This window comes from Ranitomeya variabilis, chromosome 1 (genome assembly GCF_051348905.1).
Source record: "Ranitomeya variabilis isolate aRanVar5 chromosome 1, aRanVar5.hap1, whole genome shotgun sequence".
NCBI lineage: Eukaryota > Metazoa > Chordata > Amphibia > Anura > Dendrobatidae > Ranitomeya > Ranitomeya variabilis.
In genome coordinates this window covers 389,290,319-389,310,296 of record NC_135232.1, presented here as the reverse complement: position 1 = coordinate 389,310,296, position 19,978 = coordinate 389,290,319, and the positions used below count along the sequence as shown (strand labels likewise).

General features: G+C 45.9%; 1 protein-coding gene across 1 annotated transcript in view; it reads right to left on the bottom strand.

Moving 5' to 3' along the window:
* The window catches only part of PTAR1 (protein prenyltransferase alpha subunit repeat containing 1), a 70,049-nt gene extending 50,543 nt beyond the window's left edge, over nucleotides 1-19,506 (bottom strand). The window contains exon 1 of the mRNA XM_077249068.1: nucleotides 19,199-19,506. Coding sequence (XP_077105183.1) covers nucleotides 19,199-19,425 — 227 coding nt within the window. The 5' untranslated portion in view covers nucleotides 19,426-19,506. The remainder of the gene's footprint in view (nucleotides 1-19,198) is intronic.
* Between the last annotated feature and the right edge of the window lie 472 nt (nucleotides 19,507-19,978).

Genomic DNA, 19,978 nt, shown 5'->3' with positions numbered 1-19,978 from the left:
GTTCACTGCAGTTTGTGGGGAATATTTTTTTCATAAGAATTTGGGAAAGTTAAGAAATGTCCTATAAATGTCTGTCCTATTCCTGATCTAAGGTCTAGACTTTTAGCTCAGATGAATCTGTGCTGCAGTTTATGTTCATGATAAGTAGTGAAGCTCCTCCTCTACAGGTAAGGGGAAAAAAAATAAACACACAGGAAAAGAAAGCCTACATTCATCTCAGAACTTCTGGAGTACACACTATATAGTATACACTATACATAGAATATAAGGGGAAAACATTTTTTCTAACATCTCAAATTCAGAAATACAATAACAGGATCGATGAGGACGTGTGTGTGTGTGTGTGTGTGTGTGTGTGTGTGTGTGTGTGTGTGTGTGTGTGTGTGTGTGTGTGTGTGTGTGTGTGTTATGTGTTCTGGAATATGATTCAGCACAAACATGCTCCCTCCCTCCTCCCCTCTTCATAGACTGTGAAGAAATGATGTGAGGCATTTAGTGAGCTGTACCCTGCTGAGACAAGCCTTGACATTGAAAGTTCAGAGTCAGGGTATGTGCACACATTCAGGATTTCTTGCAGATATTTCCCGACAAAAAACGGACATTTCTGCCAGAAATCCGCATGCGTTTTTTTTCACATTTTTTATGCATTTTCTGCGCGTTTTTTCCGGAGCTTTCCCAATGCATTATCAGCTTTTTACAGCTCTTAATGGAGAAATGGCTCACAAACTTGGTGTCTCTCTGGAAAAAGAAAGTTTTAGTGATTGAAGAGGCCTTTAACCAAAAGGAAGATCTTAAAAAGACTCAAGAGATGCTTTGTTTTTCTTAAAATGGAAGCCTGCACACATCACAGAGTGAACCATTTTGCTATCAATGTTCGAGATGTTTGTGACAACAAAAAAATTGTTACTAAGACACTGACAGTAAAAGATACTAAAGCTCATCATAGCAGCCAGTTTCTCCAGACCTTAGTGGAAAAAGTTCTGCAAGATTATGAACTCAAAAAAAAAGAACAGGCTCTTGCTATTGTAACTGATAATGCGTCAAATATAAGTACAATTAAACTGATGAATGAGAATAATAAAAGGTGAACAGCAGCTAGAAGAACATTTAACATGCAGTAAGTTGGAGATGGAAGGCCACAGTCCTGTTCCCATAACGGAGGAACAAACAGATATTACTACAAAAGAACAGCAAAATGATTCTTTACAGTTAAATGATCTTGTTGAAGCTGCTTCACACAACTTTCCTATTCATCACATGCTCTGTGTTGTGCACACGCTGCAGCTGGCAATAAGATAGTATGCAAGAGGGACATGCTGGAACTCTGATTAGCAAAGTGAGGAAATTGGCTATTGCTGTCAGAACCCCTAAAATTGATTCCATCTTGAAGAGACATGCTGGAAAAGGGGCAATTGTGGAACAAGGCACTCGGTGGGGCAGCACCTATTTAATGATTGAGCGATTGCTTGAGCTGAAACCCTTCCCTTATACCCTGAAATTGTTAGAGATGTCGCCCATGTGGTTACCGCTTTGCCACCGACCCAAGTTAGTGTAGAGAGGTTGTTCTCTAGCCTTAAAATAATTAGGTCATATTTGAGGTCAGCTATGAAGGAGGATCTGATGGAGGCGATACTATTTCTCAGAACAAATTCATAGACTGCACAAATGTTATTCAGTACATTTTTGTTGAAAACTTTTTTTTTTCCTCACTTACTGCAGAGTCTAATATATAATTGCCTAGAATACTACTTCCTGCAATTTGTGCCAACTTCCGTGGCTTTGTCCGGAGCTAATGTCCGGAGCTAATGTCCGGAGATAAGTGACGTCACCAGTGTCCTACACCCAGGCAGAGCACAGGGGCCCCAGGCAGCATATGGGGCCCCAGGCAGAGCACAGTGGCCCCAGGCAGAGCACAGGGGCCCCAGGCAGCATATGGGGCCCCAGGCAGAGCACAGTGGTCCCAGGCAGAGCACAGGGGACCCAGGCAGCCTATGGGGCCCCAGGCAGAGCACAGTGGCCCCAGGCAGAACATGGGGCCCCAGGCAGAGCACAGTGGCCCCAGGCAGAGCACAGGGGCCCCAGGCAGAACATGGGGCCCCAGGCAGAGCACAGTGGCCCCAGGCAGAGCACAGGGGCCCCAGGCAGAACATGGGGCCCCAGGCAGAGCACAGGGGCCCCAGGCAGAGCACAGGGGCCCCAGGCAGCATATGGGGCCCCAGGCAGAGCACAGGGGCCCCAGGCAGCATATGGGGCCCCAGGCAGAGCACAGTGGCCTCAGGCAGAGCACAGGGGCCCCAGGCAGAACATGGGGCCCCAGGCAGAGCACAGGGGCCCCAGGCAGAGCACAGGGGCCCCAGGCAGAGCACAGGGGCCCCAGGCAGAGCACAGGGGCCCCAGGCAGCATATGGGGCCCCAGGCAGCATATGGGGCCCCAGGCAGAGCACAGCGATATTTTGGACCACTGTGCGGTGTTTCAGACCCCCTGTGTGATGTCTGGGGCCCTGTTCTTAAGTATATTAAAGATTAAAGTAACGTATATTAAAGTATATTATAGATCAAATTTGACAAGTTTATGAGCACCATTGAGTGATATACTCAAGAATGACAATTTTTCAACATTTTATGGTTTCAAACTGTAAACACTCAGAGTTTTTTTTACTTCAACCAGAAAACCTTAACGGTTCATAAAAAACTTGACTGTTCAGGATATGATAAAAGTCATAGTATTCTGAATCTTTAACTTATAAAGATACCTTTACATGGGGTGATTGGTTCCAGAGAGGCTTTCGGCCGATAATCGTACACATGGCTGGTGACAGGACAATACAATATAAACGTTCAAAGGTAAACACTGATAACATTAAAATCTAATATATAATTGCCTAGAATACTACTTCCGGCAATTTGTGCCAACTTCCGTGGCTTTGTCCGGAGATAATGTCCGGAGATAAGTGATGTCACCAGCGTCCTACACCCGCTCAGGGTGGACAAAGATATATGCCTTCGTGGTGCGCGGCACTTTTCTGATTGGTTGCCGCCTGCCGCGAGCGACCAATCAGAAATGTGCCGTACTGTCAAGAATTGTCAAGAGCTGGTGAGTGCAGCCATTTTTTGTTCTTTCTTACTATTATTTATTAATTGTATTAGTCTTACATTTGAATAAACAAAGTATATATGGATTCTAGACTCCCGATTCTTTAGAATCGGGCTGCCATCTAGTGTATAATAAATTGTAAAAATTCAAGAAAAAAATTGTTCTAAAGTTGTATTCCAATAAATATATTTTATGTTCTATCTAAATGGCTTGATTATTGTATCATAATAAAGATTAAAAGCCTGATGTTACCATTTTACTACAGTAAATTTATCACAAACATAAGCCATGTATGTGGGAGTCGGAGTTGGAGTCTGTGTCATGGAAATTGAGGAGTCGGAGTTGGAGGTTTGGCTTACCGACTCCACAGCCCCTGCAAAATAGACCCTAAATGTATCAGCAAATATATAGTCACTCTTTGTAAGGTCGGGTTCACACAAGGGCGGAGAGCCCGGCATTTTCACCATATGAACTATCCCGTGGAGCAGGGCGAGCTAGGGTGCCCTCTAGTGTTAAGGACAGGGAAGGAGCCCCTGGTCCTGGGTCACCTGACAGCTGTGTCGTGACAGCGGTCCTAAGGGTGAATAGGTAGGGAGGGAGGGAGGGAAGAGAGAATCAACAAAAAAATATCCATATGAACCACAGTAGCAATTGAAACTCCTCACAAAACCTGTCTCCCCAAAACATCCAAATATGGTCAAAAGGTTTTTTTTGCCAATTTTTACCCATTCTGCTAGACATTACCAGAAAATATACACATATATCCCCAACGCGCATTTTGCTTCTTAAATCATTGCTTTCTCAAAAGGAATATAACTAAATAGGTGCCCTGCAGGACCTTATAAACCCGAAACCCTGATCACATGGCCACCCAATGGGATTGGTCTGTCGGCACATTGTGAAGATGGACGCGTGCACCCCTAATCTACTCCCAGCCATCAAGGTGCCTCCCAGGAGCGAGGACGTGTTGTCATGCGTCCCAGACATGGGCAAAGAAACATATAGATGCCAGGACATAGACGGAAGTACAGAGCAGTGCACACCGATCCCAGAGGGAGCAGGACACCAAAGATGAAAACACAATCATTCTCCATCCATGGTAGACGAAGTACTAAGGAGAAAGCCAAACATTACATACAGCAAGTACTACGCTTGTATTCAACACTACAACCAATGTCATACATATAGTAACTGTAAATCTAGATTATTGGTTGAATCAATCTCCCCTGGATGTATAACATACATAACCCAAGGATTGTATCAGGCTCCCCCCCACCCCAAGTTGTTATGAATAGGTGTGACTCAGTCCAAAAGGGGCAATAACTGGTGTATCAGGTCTGATGCAGAACTGCAGGTAAACTAAAGTATCAATATCAAAAACACATATGAAAATGTAAGAAAAAAAGTAAAAGATTTAAAAGACGAGAAGATGGTGGCAATTTCTTGCTACAAGAAAGATGAAAAGCTCAGTATTTCATCTAAACCAGAGGGGGTCGGGGTACCAAGAGAGACAACCCATCTTACCTCACACTGCGCCAAGTCTCTTTACAGCTGCTCCTCTAAAACCAGTATGTATGAAATCAATTCCTCGCACTTTAACGCCTTAACAACCAGGGGTATTTTCGTTTTTGCATTTCCATTTTTTGCTCCCCTTCCCAGAGCCATAACTTATATATTTTTTGGTCAGTATGGTCATGTGAGGCTTGTTTTTTGTGGGACGAGTTGTACTTTTGAATGACACCATTGGTTTTACCATGTCTTGTACTTGAAAATGGGAAAAAATTCCAAGTGCGATAAAATGCAAAAAAAAGTACAATCTCACACTTGTTTTTTCTTTGTGCTTTTACTGAATTCAGTAAATGCCAAAACTGACCTGCCATTATGATTCTCCAGGTCATGACGAGTTCCTAGACACCAAACATGTCTAGGTTCTTTTTTTATCTAAGTGGTGAAAAAAAATTCCAAAGTTTGTTAAAAAAAAAAAAAAAAAGTGCAATTTTCTGATACCTGTAGTTTCTTCATTTTTCATGATCGCGGGTTGGGTGAGGGCTTTTTTTTTTTGCACACCGCGCTAGTTATGGCAGGCTAGAAGCTGCCATAACCCGATGAGCTCTGCTGCATACAGGCGATCAGATTGCCTGTATGTAGCAGAATTACTCAATTGCTATGAGCGCCGACCACCGGGCAGCGCTCATAGCAATCCGGCAGTGACAACTACAGAGGTCTCCTGGAGACCTCTGGTTGTCATGCCGACTCATCGGCGACTTGCGGTCATGTGACACAGGCACCGATGGGAGGAGGTAATGACCCGCTTCCTGATCGTGCATGTTAAATGCCACTGTCAGTTTGGGGACTATGCCAGTCATTGGACGTTAAGGGGTTAAAAGGTTTTGGGATTAAAGTTATGGTGGGTTCTAAAATGACGAGGAATTGTTTTTGACTCCGTAATGTTGGCCACTGAGCAATAAAAAAAAAACCTACATTGTCAATAAGCCCTAACATTAGCGGTTTACTTCCACAGTGCCCAAGGTCATCGCTCACTTCTGGCCTTATAGAATAAAAATACAAAACCTTAGTGTGGTGAAAAAGCTATTTAGAAAGCTAGATACTTCATAAGATTATAATTGTTTGTAACGGATTATTTTGCTGCCGACAATGCGTGATGGATTTGATGTGGATTTCAGGCGCTGTGCCTACTTAGTATAGGGCAGATTCCAGCTGTAATACATAGAAGGAACTTACCCATAATAGCACCAATTAGCGCTAGCCGTGATCGAGGCAACAATTTTTTTTTTCACACGGTAAAAAAAAAAAAAAAACCTCTCATAAGCACTGCCCATTGATTAACATTGATCCTACTGCTGTCCTTGCGCTTGGACTGAAAATTCACTTGCATGAACTTGCCCATATAGGCTTATTTTCATAGGAGACCTCGTTTTATACGATACACCGCAACACTGAAAAATGATTGCAGGTTAACGTTCCCTGTCAAGACCCAAAAAATGTAAAAAAAAAAAAAAAAAAAAAAAAAAATTCAAATCACGCCTTTTCCTAGTTCTAATAAAAAGTGAAGAAAACAAATTGTCATTGCCAGGTCCATAAAATTATTTAAAGCATACAATGAACACCGAAAATATAACAAAAAACATTGTTTTTCCAGTCACTGCAGTTTCCCCCCCTCCCCCCCCCCACAAAAAATAAATACGGTAAATAACCAATATCTCCTCAAAAATTGTATCAATGAAAACTACAGCTCGGCACAGAGAAAATAAGCATTATACTGCTCCATCAATTGAAAAAAAACAAGAAAATAGCAACAATTTTTTTTTTCAATTTCATAATTTTATTTTACTATTAGATCATGAATCAAATAAACGGAAACAGGACACATTTGGTAACGTCTTAATCGTACTGACCTGGTGAACTGTGCTGCCAGGTGTTTTACTGTACAATGAGCTCCATAAAGACAATGACAAAATTGCAATTTTTTCACAGTATCACGCCACTTGCATTTGTTTCCGTTTTTCAGTACATGATACAACAAAACAAATCTCATTCAAAGCTACAACTTGTCCCACCAAACACAACACGCGTCATCACGAAGGTTTGTGTTGAGAGAGTAATCTTATATGGCTCTTGAAAGAAGGGAAGGAAAAAAAAAAGTGAAATCTCAAAAATGAAAAAATGGCCAGATCTGAAAGGGTTTTAAAGAACAAAAATTGTCACCATTGGACCATACAAGTCCGAGTGTAAAGCCATTGTGTGAACAGAGACCAAGTTAGAAGTTAAATCATAAGTGGGGTGAAGACTACCGTATTTTTCGGACTATAAGACTCACTTTTTTCCTCCAAAAATGGGGAGGAAAATGGGGGGTGCGTCTTATGGTCCAGTGTGTCTTATAGTCCGAAAAATACAGTAATTAGTACTTATTGCTAGGCAATGGTCACACGACTTTATTCTCCACATCTGAGAAAAACAGTCCCATTACACTGTGTGCAGAATTATTAGGCAAGTTGTATTTTAGAGGATTATTTTTATTATTGATCAACAACTATGTTCTCAATCAACCAAAAAGACTCAAATATCAAAGCTTAATATTTTCAGAAGTTGGTATTTTTTTTTTTAGATTTGGCTATCTTAGGAGGATATCTGTTTGTGCAGGTAACTATTACTGTGCAGAATTATTAGGCAACTTAATAAAAACCAAATATAATCCCATCTCACTTGTTTATTTTCACCCGGTAAACCAATATCACTGCACAAAATGTAGAAATAAACATTTCTGACATGCAAAAACAAAACCCCCAAAAATTAGTGACCAATATAGCCACCTTTCTTTATGATGACACTCAACAGCCTTCCATCCATAGATTCTGTCAGTTGCTTGATCTGTTTACGATCAACATTGTGTGCAGCAACCACCACAGCCTCCCAGACACTGTTCCGAGAGGTGTACTGTTTTCCCTCCCTGTAGATCTCACATTTTATGAGGGACCACAGGTTCTCTATGGGGTTCAGATCAGGTGAACAAGGGGGCCATGTCATTATTTTTTCTTCTTTGAGACCTTTACTGGCCAGCCACGCTGTGGAGTAGTTGGAGGCATGTGATGAGCATTGTCCTGCATGAAAATTATGTTTTTCTTGAACGATACCGAATTCTTCCTGTACCACTGCTTGAAGAAGTTGTCTTCCAGAAACTGGAAGTAGGTCTGGGAGTTGAGCTTCACTCCATCCTCAACCTGAAAAGGTCCCACAAGTTCATCTTTGATGATACCAGCCCATACCAGTACCCTGCCTCCACCTTGCTGGTATCTGAGTCGGAGTGGAGCTCTCTGCCCTTTACTGATCAGCCTCTGGCCCATCCATCTGGCCCATCAAGAGTCACTCATTTCATCAGTCCATAAAACCTTTGAAAAGTCAGTCGTAAGATATTTCTTAGCCCAGTCTTGACGTTTTATCTTATGTTTCTTGTTCAAAAGTGGTCGTTTTTCAGCCTTCCTTACCTTGGCCATGTCCCCGAGTATCGCACACCTTGTGTTTTTTGTTACTCCAGTAACGTTGCAGCTCTGAAATATGGCAAAACTGGTGGCAAATGGCATCTTGGCAGCTTCACGCTTGATTTTCCTCAATTCATGGGCATGGGTGTTGTGAAATTGGATTTTGGGCTCCCCCGGTGGCCACTGGTGGAATTGAACTGGTGTGCATCATCCTCTCTGTTCACCTGTTTCCATCAGGATGTGGGAGTCGCTATTTAGCCTTGCTCCTCTGTCACTTCCATGCCGGTCAACATTGTAATCAGAAGCCTTTCTGTGCATGTTCCTGCTGCTAGACAACTCCCAGCTAAGTTGGACTTAGTCCTTGTTTGTTTTTGCATTTTGTTCCAGTTCACAGCTGTAGTTTCGTTTCTGTGTCTGGAAAGCTCTTGTGATCTGAAATTGCCACTCTGATGTTATGAGTTAATACTAGAGTCTTAAAGTAATTTCAGGATGGTATTTTGATAGGGTTTTCAGCTGACCATGAAAGTGCCCTTTCTGTCTTCCTGCTATCTAGTAAGCGGACCTCAATTTTGCTAAACCTATTTTCATACTACGTTTGTCATTTCATCTAAAATCACCGCCAATATTTGTGGGGGCCTCTGTCTGCCTTTCGGGGAAATTTCTCTAGAGGTGAGCCAGGACTATATTTTCCTCTGCCAGGATTAGTTAGTCCTCCGGCCGGCGCTGGGCGTCTAGGGATAAAACGCAGGCTACGCTACCCGGCTACTGTTAGTTGTGCGGCAGGTTTAGTTCATGGTCAGTTTAGTTTCCATCCTTCCAAGAGCTAGTTCGTATGTTTGCTGGGCTATGTTCTCTTGCCATTGAGAACCATAACAGTTTGACCGGCCTTAAAGGGTTAAATTAATTGACAGAGAAAGGAGAGAAAAGAGAAGTCTGCTGAAGATTTTTTTTTTTTTTCTCAGTTCTGAGTGTGCTTGTAATTGAATCTCTTGCAAGTCTGCCTATATTGCAGCCTTTCTCTCTCTCTCTCCTTCTAATCCTGGAATGGCTCTGTGTTCACCTGTTTAAAATGGATATTCAGAGTTTAGCTGCAGGTTTGAATAATCTCACCACGAAAGTTCAAAACTTACAAGATTTTGTTGTTCATGTTCCTATATCTGACCCTAGAATTCCTTTGCCTGAATTTTTCTCGGGGAATAGATCTTGCTTTCAAAATTTCAAAAATAATTGCAAGTTGTTTTTGTCCCTGAAATCTCGCTCTGCTGGAGATCCTGCTCAGCAGGTCAGGATTGTGATTTCTTTGCTCCGGGGCGACCCTCAGGATTGGGCTTTTGCATTGGCTCCAGGGGATCCTGCGTTGCTCAATGTGGATGCGTTTTTTCTGGCCTTGGGGTTGCTTTATGAGGAACCTCAGTTAGAACTTCAGGCGGAAAAGGCCTTGATGTCCCTATCTCAGGGGCAAGACGAAGCTGAAATATACTGCCAGAAATTCCGTAAATGGGCTGTGCTTACTCAGTGGAATGAGTGCGCCCTGGCGGCGAATTTCAGAGAGGGTCTCTCTGATGCCATTAAGGATGTTATGGTGGGGTTCCCTGTGCCTGCGGGTCTGAATGAGTCCATGACAATGGCTATCCAGATCGATAGGCGTCTGCGGGAGCGCAAACCTGTGCACCATTTGGCGGTGTCTACTGAGAAGACGCCAGAGAATATGCAATGTGATAGAATTCTGTCCAGAAGTGAACGGCAGAATTTTAGACGAAAAAATGGGTTGTGCTTCTATTGCGGTGATTCAACTCATGTTATATCAGCATGCTCTAAGCGTACTAAGAAGCTTGATAAGTCTGTTTCAATTGGCACTTTTCAGTCTAAGTTTATTCTATCTGTGACCCTGATTTGTTCTTTATCATCTATTACCGCGGATGCCTATGTCGACTCTGGCGCCGCTTTGAGTCTTATGGATTGGTCCTTTGCCAAACGCTGTGGGTATGATTTGGAGCCTCTTGAAACTCCTATACCCCTGAAGGGGATTGACTCCACCCCATTGGCTAGCAATAAACCACAATACTGGACACAAGTAACTATGCGGATTAATCCGGATCACCAGGAGATTATTCGCTTTCTTGTGCTGTATAACCTACATGATGTGTTGGTGCTTGGATTGCCATGGCTGCAATCTCATAACCCAGTCCTTGACTGGAAAGCTATGTCTGTGTTAAGCTGGGGATGTAAGGGGACGCATGGGGACGTACCTGTGGTTTCCATTTCATCATCTATTCCCTCTGAGATTCCTGAATTCTTGACTGAATATCGTGACGTTTTTGAAGAACCTAAGCTTGGTTCATTACCTCCGCACCGGGAGTGCGATTGTGCCATAGATTTGATTCCGGGTAGTAAATACCCTAAGGGTCGTTTATTTAATCTGTCTGTGCCTGAACATGCTGCTATGCGAGAATATATAAAGGAGTCCTTGGAAAAGGGACATATTCGTCCTTCGTCATCTCCCTTAGGAGCCGGTTTTTTCTTTGTGGCTAAGAAAGATGGCTCTTTGAGGCCGTGCATTGATTATCGGCTTTTGAATAAAATCACGGTTAAATATCAATATCCGTTGCCACTGCTGACTGATTTGTTTGCTCGCATAAAGGGGGCCAAGTGGTTCTCTAAGATAGATCTCCGTGGGGCGTATAATTTGGTGCGAATTAAGCAGGGGGATGAGTGGAAAACCGCATTTAATACGCCCGAGGGCCACTTTGAGTATTTGGTGATGCCTTTTGGTCTTTCAAATGCCCCTTCAGTCTTTCAGTCCTTTATGCATGACATTTTCCGTGATTATTTGGATAAATTTATGATTGTGTATCTGGATGATATTTTGATTTTTTTCGGATGACTGGGACTCTCATGTCCAGCAGGTCAGGAGGGTTTTTCAGGTTTTGCGGTCTAATTCCTTGTGTGTGAAGGGTTCTAAGTGCGTTTTTGGGGTTCAAAAGATTTCCTTTTTGGGATATATTTTTTCCCCCTCTTCCATCGAGATGGATCCTGTCAAGGTTCAGGCTATTTGTGATTGGACGCAACCCTCTTCTCTTAAGAGTCTTCAGAAATTTTTGGGCTTTGCTAACTTTTATCGTCGATTTATTGCTGGTTTTTCTGATGTTGTTAAACCATTGACTGATTTGACTAAGAAGGGTGCTGATGTTGCTGATTGGTCCCCTGCTGCTGTGGAGGCCTTTCGGGAGCTTAAGCGCCGCTTTTCTTCCGCCCCTGTGTTGCGTCAGCCTGATGTTGCTCTTCCTTTTCAGGTTGAGGTCGACGCTTCTGAAATCGGAGCTGGGGCGGTTTTGTCGCAGAGAAGTTCCGATTGCTCCGTGATGAGACCTTGTGCTTTTTTCTCGCGTAAATTTTCGCCCGCCGAGCGGAATTATGATGTTGGGAATCGGGAGCTTTTGGCCATGAAGTGGGCTTTTGAGGAGTGGCGTCATTGGCTTGAGGGGGCTAGACATCAGGTGGTGGTATTGACTGACCACAAAAATCTAATTTATCTTGAGTCCGCCAGACGCCTGAATCCTAGACAGGCGCGCTGGTCGTTGTTTTTCTCTCGGTTTAATTTTGTGGTGTCCTACCTGCCGGGTTCTAAGAATGTTAAGGCGGATGCCCTTTCTAGGAGTTTTGAGCCTGACTCCCCTGGTAATTCTGAACCTACAGGTATCCTTAAGGATGGAGTGATATTGTCTGCCGTTTCTCCAGACCTGCGGCGGGCCTTGCAGGAGTTTCAGGCGGATAGACCTGATCGTTGCCCACCTGGTAGACTGTTTGTTCCTGATGATTGGACCAGTAAAGTCATTTCTGAGGTTCATTCTTCTGCGTTGGCAGGTCATCCTGGAATCTTTGGTACCAGGGATTTGGTGGCAAGGTCCTTCTGGTGGCCTTCCCTGTCTCGAGATGTGCGAGGCTTCGTGCAGTCTTGTGACGTTTGTGCTCGGGCCAAGCCTTGTTGTTCTCGGGCTAGTGGATTGTTGTTGCCCTTGCCTATCCCGAAGAGGCCCTGGACGCACATCTCGATGGATTTTATTTCGGATCTTCCTGTTTCTCAGAAGATGTCTGTCATCTGGGTGGTGTGTGATCGTTTCTCTAAGATGGTCCATTTGGTTCCCCTGCCTAAGTTGCCTTCTTCTTCCGAGTTGGTTCCTCTGTTTTTTCAAAATGTGGTCCGTTTGCATGGTATTCCGGAGAATATCGTTTCTCACAGAGGTACCCAATTCGTGTCTACATTTTGGCGAGCATTCTGTGCTAGGATGGGCATAGATTTGTCTTTCTCGTCTGCTTTCCATCCTCAGACTAATGGCCAGACCGAGCGGACGAATCAGACCTTGGAGACATATTTGAGGTGTTTTGTGTCTGCAGATCAGGATGATTGGGTTGCTTTTTTGCCTTTAGCGGAGTTTGCCCTCAATAATCGGGCCAGTTCTGCCACCTTGGTGTCTCCCTTTTTCTGTAATTCGGGGTTTCATCCTCGATTTTCTTCTGGTCAGGTGGAATCTTCGGATTGTCCTGGAGTGGATGCTGTGGTGGAGAGGTTGCATCAGATTTGGGGGCAGGTAGTGGACAATTTGAAGTTGTCCCAGGAGAAGACTCAGCTTTTTGCCAACCGCCGGCGTCGGGTTGGTCCTCGGCTTTGTGTTGGGGACTTGGTGTGGTTGTCTTCTCGTTTTGTCCCTATGAGGGTTTCTTCTCCCAAGTTTAAGCCTCGGTTCATCGGCCCGTACAAGATATTGGAGATTCTTAACCCTGTGTCCTTCCGTTTGGACCTCCCTGCATCTTTTTCTATTCATAATGTTTTTCATCGGTCATTATTGCGCAGGTATGAGGTACCGGTTGTGCCTTCCGTTGAGCCTCCTGCTCCGGTGTTGGTTGAGGGCGAGTTGGAGTACGTTGTGGAAAAAATCTTGGACTCCCGTGTTTCCAGACGGAAACTCCAGTATCTGGTCAAATGGAAGGGATACGGTCAGGAGGATAATTCTTGGGTGACTGCCTCTGATGTTCATGCCTCCGATTTGGTCCGTGCCTTTCATAGGGCTCATCCTGATCGCCCTGGTGGTTCTGGTGAGGGTTCGGTGCCCCCTCCTTGAGGGGGGGGTACTGTTGTGAAATTGGATTTTGGGCTCCCCCGGTGGCCACTGGTGGAATTGAACTGGTGTGCATCATCCTCTCTGTTCACCTGTTTCCATCAGGATGTGGGAGTCGCTATTTAGCCTTGCTCCTCTGTCACTTCCATGCCGGTCAACATTGTAATCAGAAGCCTTTCTGTGCATGTTCCTGCTGCTAGACAACTCCCAGCTAAGTTGGACTTAGTCCTTGTTTGTTTTTGCATTTTGTTCCAGTTCACAGCTGTAGTTTCGTTTCTGTGTCTGGAAAGCTCTTGTGATCTGAAATTGCCACTCTGATGTTATGAGTTAATACTAGAGTCTTAAAGTAATTTCAGGATGGTGTATTGATAGGGTTTTCAGCTGACCATGAAAGTGCCCTTTCTGTCTTCCTGCTATCTAGTAAGCGGACCTCAATTTTGCTAAACCTATTTTCATACTACAGCCAAAAAAAAACAAAAAATCAGGCGGCACTGTCCTATTGTATTCTGGCTCCTCAGTGGAGATCAAGAACATATGTCCTACTATGCCATACTTTAGAAGATTTCAGGTGCTCCTTCAAGGAAAACAGTCACTTAATCCAAAATATCTTGTAAGAACGAATAATGAGGGCACTCACCCGTCTTCATTAAAATTATTCCTTTATTTGCAAAAATACATCCAGAGCACCGATATGGCCGGGGGAGAGAGAGGGGGCCTCAGCCCGTGTGAGCAGAGGAGAACGACGACGGCCGTTTCGCGCGGTCCTGCGCTTCTACGGGTCCAAGAAGGACCCGTAGAAGCGCAGGACCGCGCGAAACGGCCGTCGTCGTTCTCCTCTGCTCACACGGGCTGAGGCCCCCTCTCTCTCCCCCGGCCATATCGGTGCTCTGGATGTATTTTTGCAAATAAAGGAATAATTTTAATGAAGACGGGTGAGTGCCCTCATTATTCGTTCTTACAAGCTATTTTCATACTACGTTTGTCATTTCATCTAAAATCACCGCCAATATTTGTGGGGGCCTCTGTCTGCCTTTCGGGGAAATTTCTCTAGAGGTGAGCCAGGACTATATTTTCCTCTGCCAGGATTAGTTAGTCCTCCGGCCGGCGCTGGGCGTCTAGGGATAAAACGCAGGCTACGCTACCCGGCTACTGTTAGTTGTGCGGCAGGTTTAGTTCATGGTCAGTTTAGTTTCCATCCTTCCAAGAGCTAGTTCGTATGTTTGCTGGGCTATGTTCTCTTGCCATTGAGAACCATAACACATGGGCAGTTATTTGGCACCTTTTTTGCCCAACACGCTTCTTGCGACCCTGTTGGCTATTTTCCATTAAACGCTTGATTGTTCGGTGATCCCGCTTCAAAAGTTTGGCAACTGCAAGACATCTCACAATTTTGGACTTTTCAGAGCCCGTCAAATCTCTCTTCTGACCCATTTTGCCAAAGGAAAGGAAGTTGCCTAATAATTAAGCACACCTTGTATAGGGTTTTGATGTCATTAGACAACACCCCTCCTCATTACAGAGATGCACATCACCCGTTTTACTTAATTGGTAGTTGGCACTCAAGCCTGAACAACTTGGAGTAGGACAACATGAATAAAAGGTATCATGTGATCAAAATATAACTTGCCTAATAATTCTGCACACAGTGTATACTAATCACACTCATCAGAATGGGATCCATTTTTCTTGCATGTGGAAAATAAAAAAGTCTATTTCTCCATCTCAGACGTCATCCGAATCCGGTCCGACTTTTACACGGACAAAATAGACTTGCATGGTCGAGTGAGATCTGATAGAAGAAGGTAAGTCAAGCAGGTTGTAAATTTTATTCCTCGGACCAATGAAAACTACGAATATGTAGACGGCTCAAAAGAATAACATTGGTCAGAGTGTGGGCCGATGTTTTGACGGATTGCACTTGGAGCGAAACTACGGTTGTCTACACAAGCCCTTAACACTTAATTGTAACATATAGTGCACACACTTTGGTGATAACTTACTGATCGCTGGGAGTCACTAGGACCCATTTCCATCCCAAGAATAGAGCTCTGGAATACGAGAACCTCCACTCCATTCATTTTCTATGGGACTGCCGGTGAAAGCAGAGAGCAACGCTCGGCTAACACACGTACAGCCGATAACAGGACGTGTGCCCTAGGTGGCTTCTGTCTCTGACCGCAAGAAAAAATAAATGGCTCAGTGCAACAATCAATCCTACACAAGCCTTGGGAGGCACATGACCCATCTGAATAGCATAGGCAGGATAAACAGAGATGACAGCTCAGGACTGGAGAGTGACTTGGGCTCTGTGATCCCCGGCAGATAATCTTGTGATGGGAATCAATGTACTGATCAGACCCTGTGCCCACCATCAGTGTTTAGTCCAACCATAACCATCTGCATTATTTTGTAACTGCAGCAAAACCTGTCTCTGTTTTTCTATGGGAATGTGCACACAAGGTCCCTTTTTAGTGGATTCCACCTTGAATCCGCCAAAAAGAATTAACATATTATTATTATTATTATTCATTTTTATAGCGCCATTTATTCCATTGCGCTTTACATGTGAACGGGGCAAATATAGACAAGTACAATAAACATGAGTAAAACAAGGCACACACACAAGTACAGGAGGAGAGAGGACCCTGCCCGCGAGGGCTCACAGTCTACAAGGGATGGGTGAGGATACACTAGGAGAGGGTAGAGCTGGTCATGCGGCGGTTCAGTAGACTGGGGATCACTGCAGGTTGTAGGCTTGTCAGAAGAGGTGGGTCTTCAGGTTCCTTTTGAAGGTTTCCGTGGTAGGTGCGAACCTGATGTGTTGTGGTAGAGTTTCAGAGTATGGGGGAAGCATGGGAGAAGTCTTGGATGCGGTTGTGGGAGGAAGAGATGAGAGAGGAGTAGAGAAGGAGATCATGAGATGATCGAAGGTTGCGTGTAAGTAGGTAACGGGAGACCAACATATGCACAGCAATGAGTAGTAGCAATGTATAAGTGAAGAACAGATGAAACACAGATTGAACGCTGTAGAAGATGACATGGTCTCTAAAAGGCCTAAAGTTAAAGATGACACATTTCCTTTGTATTTTAGGCAAAAAAGAAAAAAAAAATGTATTTTTTTCATTTTTTACATTTTGAAAATTGGAAAATGGGCAGATACAAAAAAAAGTTTGGGTACCCTGCATGGTTAGAACCTAGTAACACCCCCTTTTTGCAAGTATCACAGCTTGTAAGCGCTTTTTGTAGCCAGCCTAGAATCTTTCACTTCTTGTTTGAGGGATTTTAATCCATTCTTCCTTGTAAAATGTTTCCAGTTCTGTGAGATTCCTGGGTCGTCTTGAATGAACTGCTATTTTGAGGTCTAGCCACAGATTTTCTATGATACAAGATCAAAGGACTGTGAGGGCCATTGTAAAACCTTCAGCTTGAGCCTTTTGAAATGTAATTTTGGCGTTTCTAATTTTTTTTCTCGCTACGCCGTTTAGCGATCAGGTTAATCCATTTTTTTTTATTGCTAGATCGGGCGATTCTGAACGCGGTGATACCAAATATGAGTATATTTGATTTTATTTTTATTGTTTTATTTTGAATGGGGCAAAGGGGGGTGATTTAAACTTTTATATCTTTTTTCTTATTTTTTTTTACTTTTGCCATGCTTCAATAGCCTCCATGGGAGGCTAGAAGCTGGCATAGCCTGATCGGCTCTGCTACATAGCAGCGATCATCAGATCGCTACTATGTAGCTTAATTACAGGCTTGCTATGAGCGCCGACCACAGGGTGGCGTTCACAGCAAGCCGGCATCAGTAACCATAGAGGTCTCAAGGACCTCTATGGCTACCATCCTGACGCATCGCTGACACCCGATCATGTGACGGGGGTCGGGCGATGCACGCATTTCCGGCGTTTGACAGCGGCATTTAACCAGTTAATAGCGGCGTGTGGATCGAGATTCCATTCGCCGCTATTGCGCGCACATGTCAGCTGTTCAAAACAGCTGACATGTTGCGGCTTTGATGTGGGCTCAGCGCCAGAGCCCACATCAAAGCAGGGGATCTGACCTCAGACGTACTATCCCGTCCGAGGTCAGAAAGGGGTTAATGGTTGGCGAGCTGTTCTTCTCCTGACATTCTGTGCCCTTTATTCTTCACACATAGCTTTCATCATTGTGGCCAGAGAGTTCTATTTTAACCTCATCGGTCCACAGGACAGGTTTGCAAAATGCATCACACTTGTTTAGATATTCTTTTGCATACTTCTGAGATTTAATTTTAGGGTGAAGACGAAGGAGAGGTTTTCTTCTGAGGACTCTTCCATGAAGGCCATATTTGTGCAGGTGTCTCTGAACAGTAGAACAATGTACCACAACTCCAGAGTCTGCTAAATCTTTCTGAAGGTCTTTTGCATTCAAGCAAGCATTCAAGCAAGGGTACTGACTCGCCTCTCTAGCAATACTATGAACAGCTCTCACTGAAATTTGCTTGGTCTTCCAGACTTTATCTTAACCTCCACTGTTTCTGTTAACTGCTACTTCTTAATTACATTTCGAATTGAGGAAAGGACAACATGAAAACGCTTTGCTATCTTTTTATAGCTTTCTCCTGCTTTGTGGGCCTCCACCATTTTCATTTTCAGAGTGTTTGGGACTCAGGACCAAGAGGGCGGAGCGGCGGGAGACTCAGGACCAAGAGGGCGGAGCGGCGGGAGACTCAGGACCAAGAGGGCGGAGCGGCGGGAGACTCAGGACCAAGAGGGCGGAGCGGCGGGGACGGGAGACTCAGGACCAAGAGGGCGGAGCGGCGGGGACGGGAGACTCAGGACCAAGAGGGCGGAGCGGCGGGGACGGGAGACTCAGGACCAAGAGGGCGGAGCGGCGGGGACGGGAGACTCAGGACCAAGAGGGCGGAGCGGCGGGGACGGGAGACTCAGGACCAAGAGGGCGGAGCGGCGGGGACGGGAGACTCAGGACCAAGAGGGCGGAGCGGCGGGGACGGGAGACTCAGGACCAAGAGGGCGGAGCGGCGGGGACGGGAGACTCAGGACCAAGAGGGCGGAGCGGCGGGGACGGGAGACTCAGGACCAAGAGGGCGGAGCGGCGGGGACGGGAGACTCAGGACCAAGAGGGCGGAGCGGCGGGGACGGGAGACTCAGGACCAAGAGGGCGGAGCGGCGGGGACGGGAGACTCAGGACCAAGAGGGCGGAGCGGCGGGGACGGGAGACTCAGGACCAAGAGGGCGGAGCGGCGGGGACGGGAGACTCAGGACCAAGAGGGCGGAGCGGCGGGGACGGGAGACTCAGGACCAAGAGGGCGGAGCGGCGGGGACGGGAGACTCAGGACCAAGAGGGTGGAGCGGCGGGAACGGGGGACTCAGGACCAAGAGGGCGGAGCGGGGGGGGGGGGAACGGGAGACTGAGGCCCAAGAGTGCGGAGCGGGGGGGGATGGGACTCAGGCCCAAGGGTGGAGTAAGGGGGACTGGTCTGAGGGGCAAGTTCCGCTTTTCTTTTACTCTATACAGCACTCTGGGGCCAGCGATCCCGACACTGTCCCGTTTAGTTGCCAGCAGTGACACCACGACTACAGAACATCACTGCTGCAGCCGATCTCTGGGAGGAAGGCTGCTGCAGTGCACAGACATGCTGGATTAGTGGTCAGGAGGTGTAACCCCCTATGGATCGGCTGACAGCACCACGTTCTGCTCCATTGCATGTGCAGTAATCAGGACATCACTGATCTTTGTGCCGGTGACACTGGGAATGCCGCCATGCTGCGCTAGTTTCTATGTGGGTTCTCCTTTAAGTATAAATAATGACGGGGGAGGGGGCACGTTACATCTGCCGTTACCATGGACACGACACTGCACACAGCTCAGGTATGGACAGCTACTACAGGACAGGACTCAAACTTCCCAAACTCCGGCGGCGCCGCCACATACGGAATACACAAGCCACGTCACGACCCCTCAGTGACGTCACCGCCCCCACCACTCACATGTTGGGGTTCCTGCGGAAAGCGCCAGTGATGTCCTTCACCACCCGCTGGACGAGCACCTCCACCTCCTCCTTCCACTCCGCCATGTCCGCGGCTACAGGCGGAGACTCATGCGCTTCCGGGTCAGCGTGCCACTCCTCCGGTGCCGGGTGCACACAGCGCCGTCCTCGGTGACCGTGCGTGCTGCCGAGGGTAGCGCTGTGGGACGTGTGCTGCTGCTGCTGCATAGGGCTACACTCGGGGTCAGGCCCTGACGGCTGCAGACGTTATGTATGAGGACACAGGGCAGTCACCTCAGGGGCCGCCAGAGGGCGCTCACACAATAAGGGAGACCAAGTTCTGTAGATCCCGTCCTGCCGCACTGACCATAAAGCCTCAGTGTACGGTGCTGGTCTTGGGTCTTACAAAACTCTCTTTTTTATTATTTTAGTTTTAAAAATTTAGTAATAAGCTACATTGAAATCCCAGTAACAAAGCCCAATGCAGTGAGGAGTCCTGAGGGTAAAGTACATAGGTGGCGCAAACATGGGCATGGAAGCTGGCACCGAAGGGTGAGATCAAACGGGGCTTGAGCTCACTCCGGCGGCACAGAAGCTTCCCCTCACCAGTCAGCCTACTTCCTGCTGCCCACATGGGCTCTGGGCATCACGGTTGGCACACAGCCACCTTTTACTAATTAAGTAACTGGTGATTATAAAGGGATGAATGACTGTAGGCCACCGATCTCACACTGCTGGCACAGAGGAGGACTCCCTGCAGCAAGTTCTGGCCATAACAGCT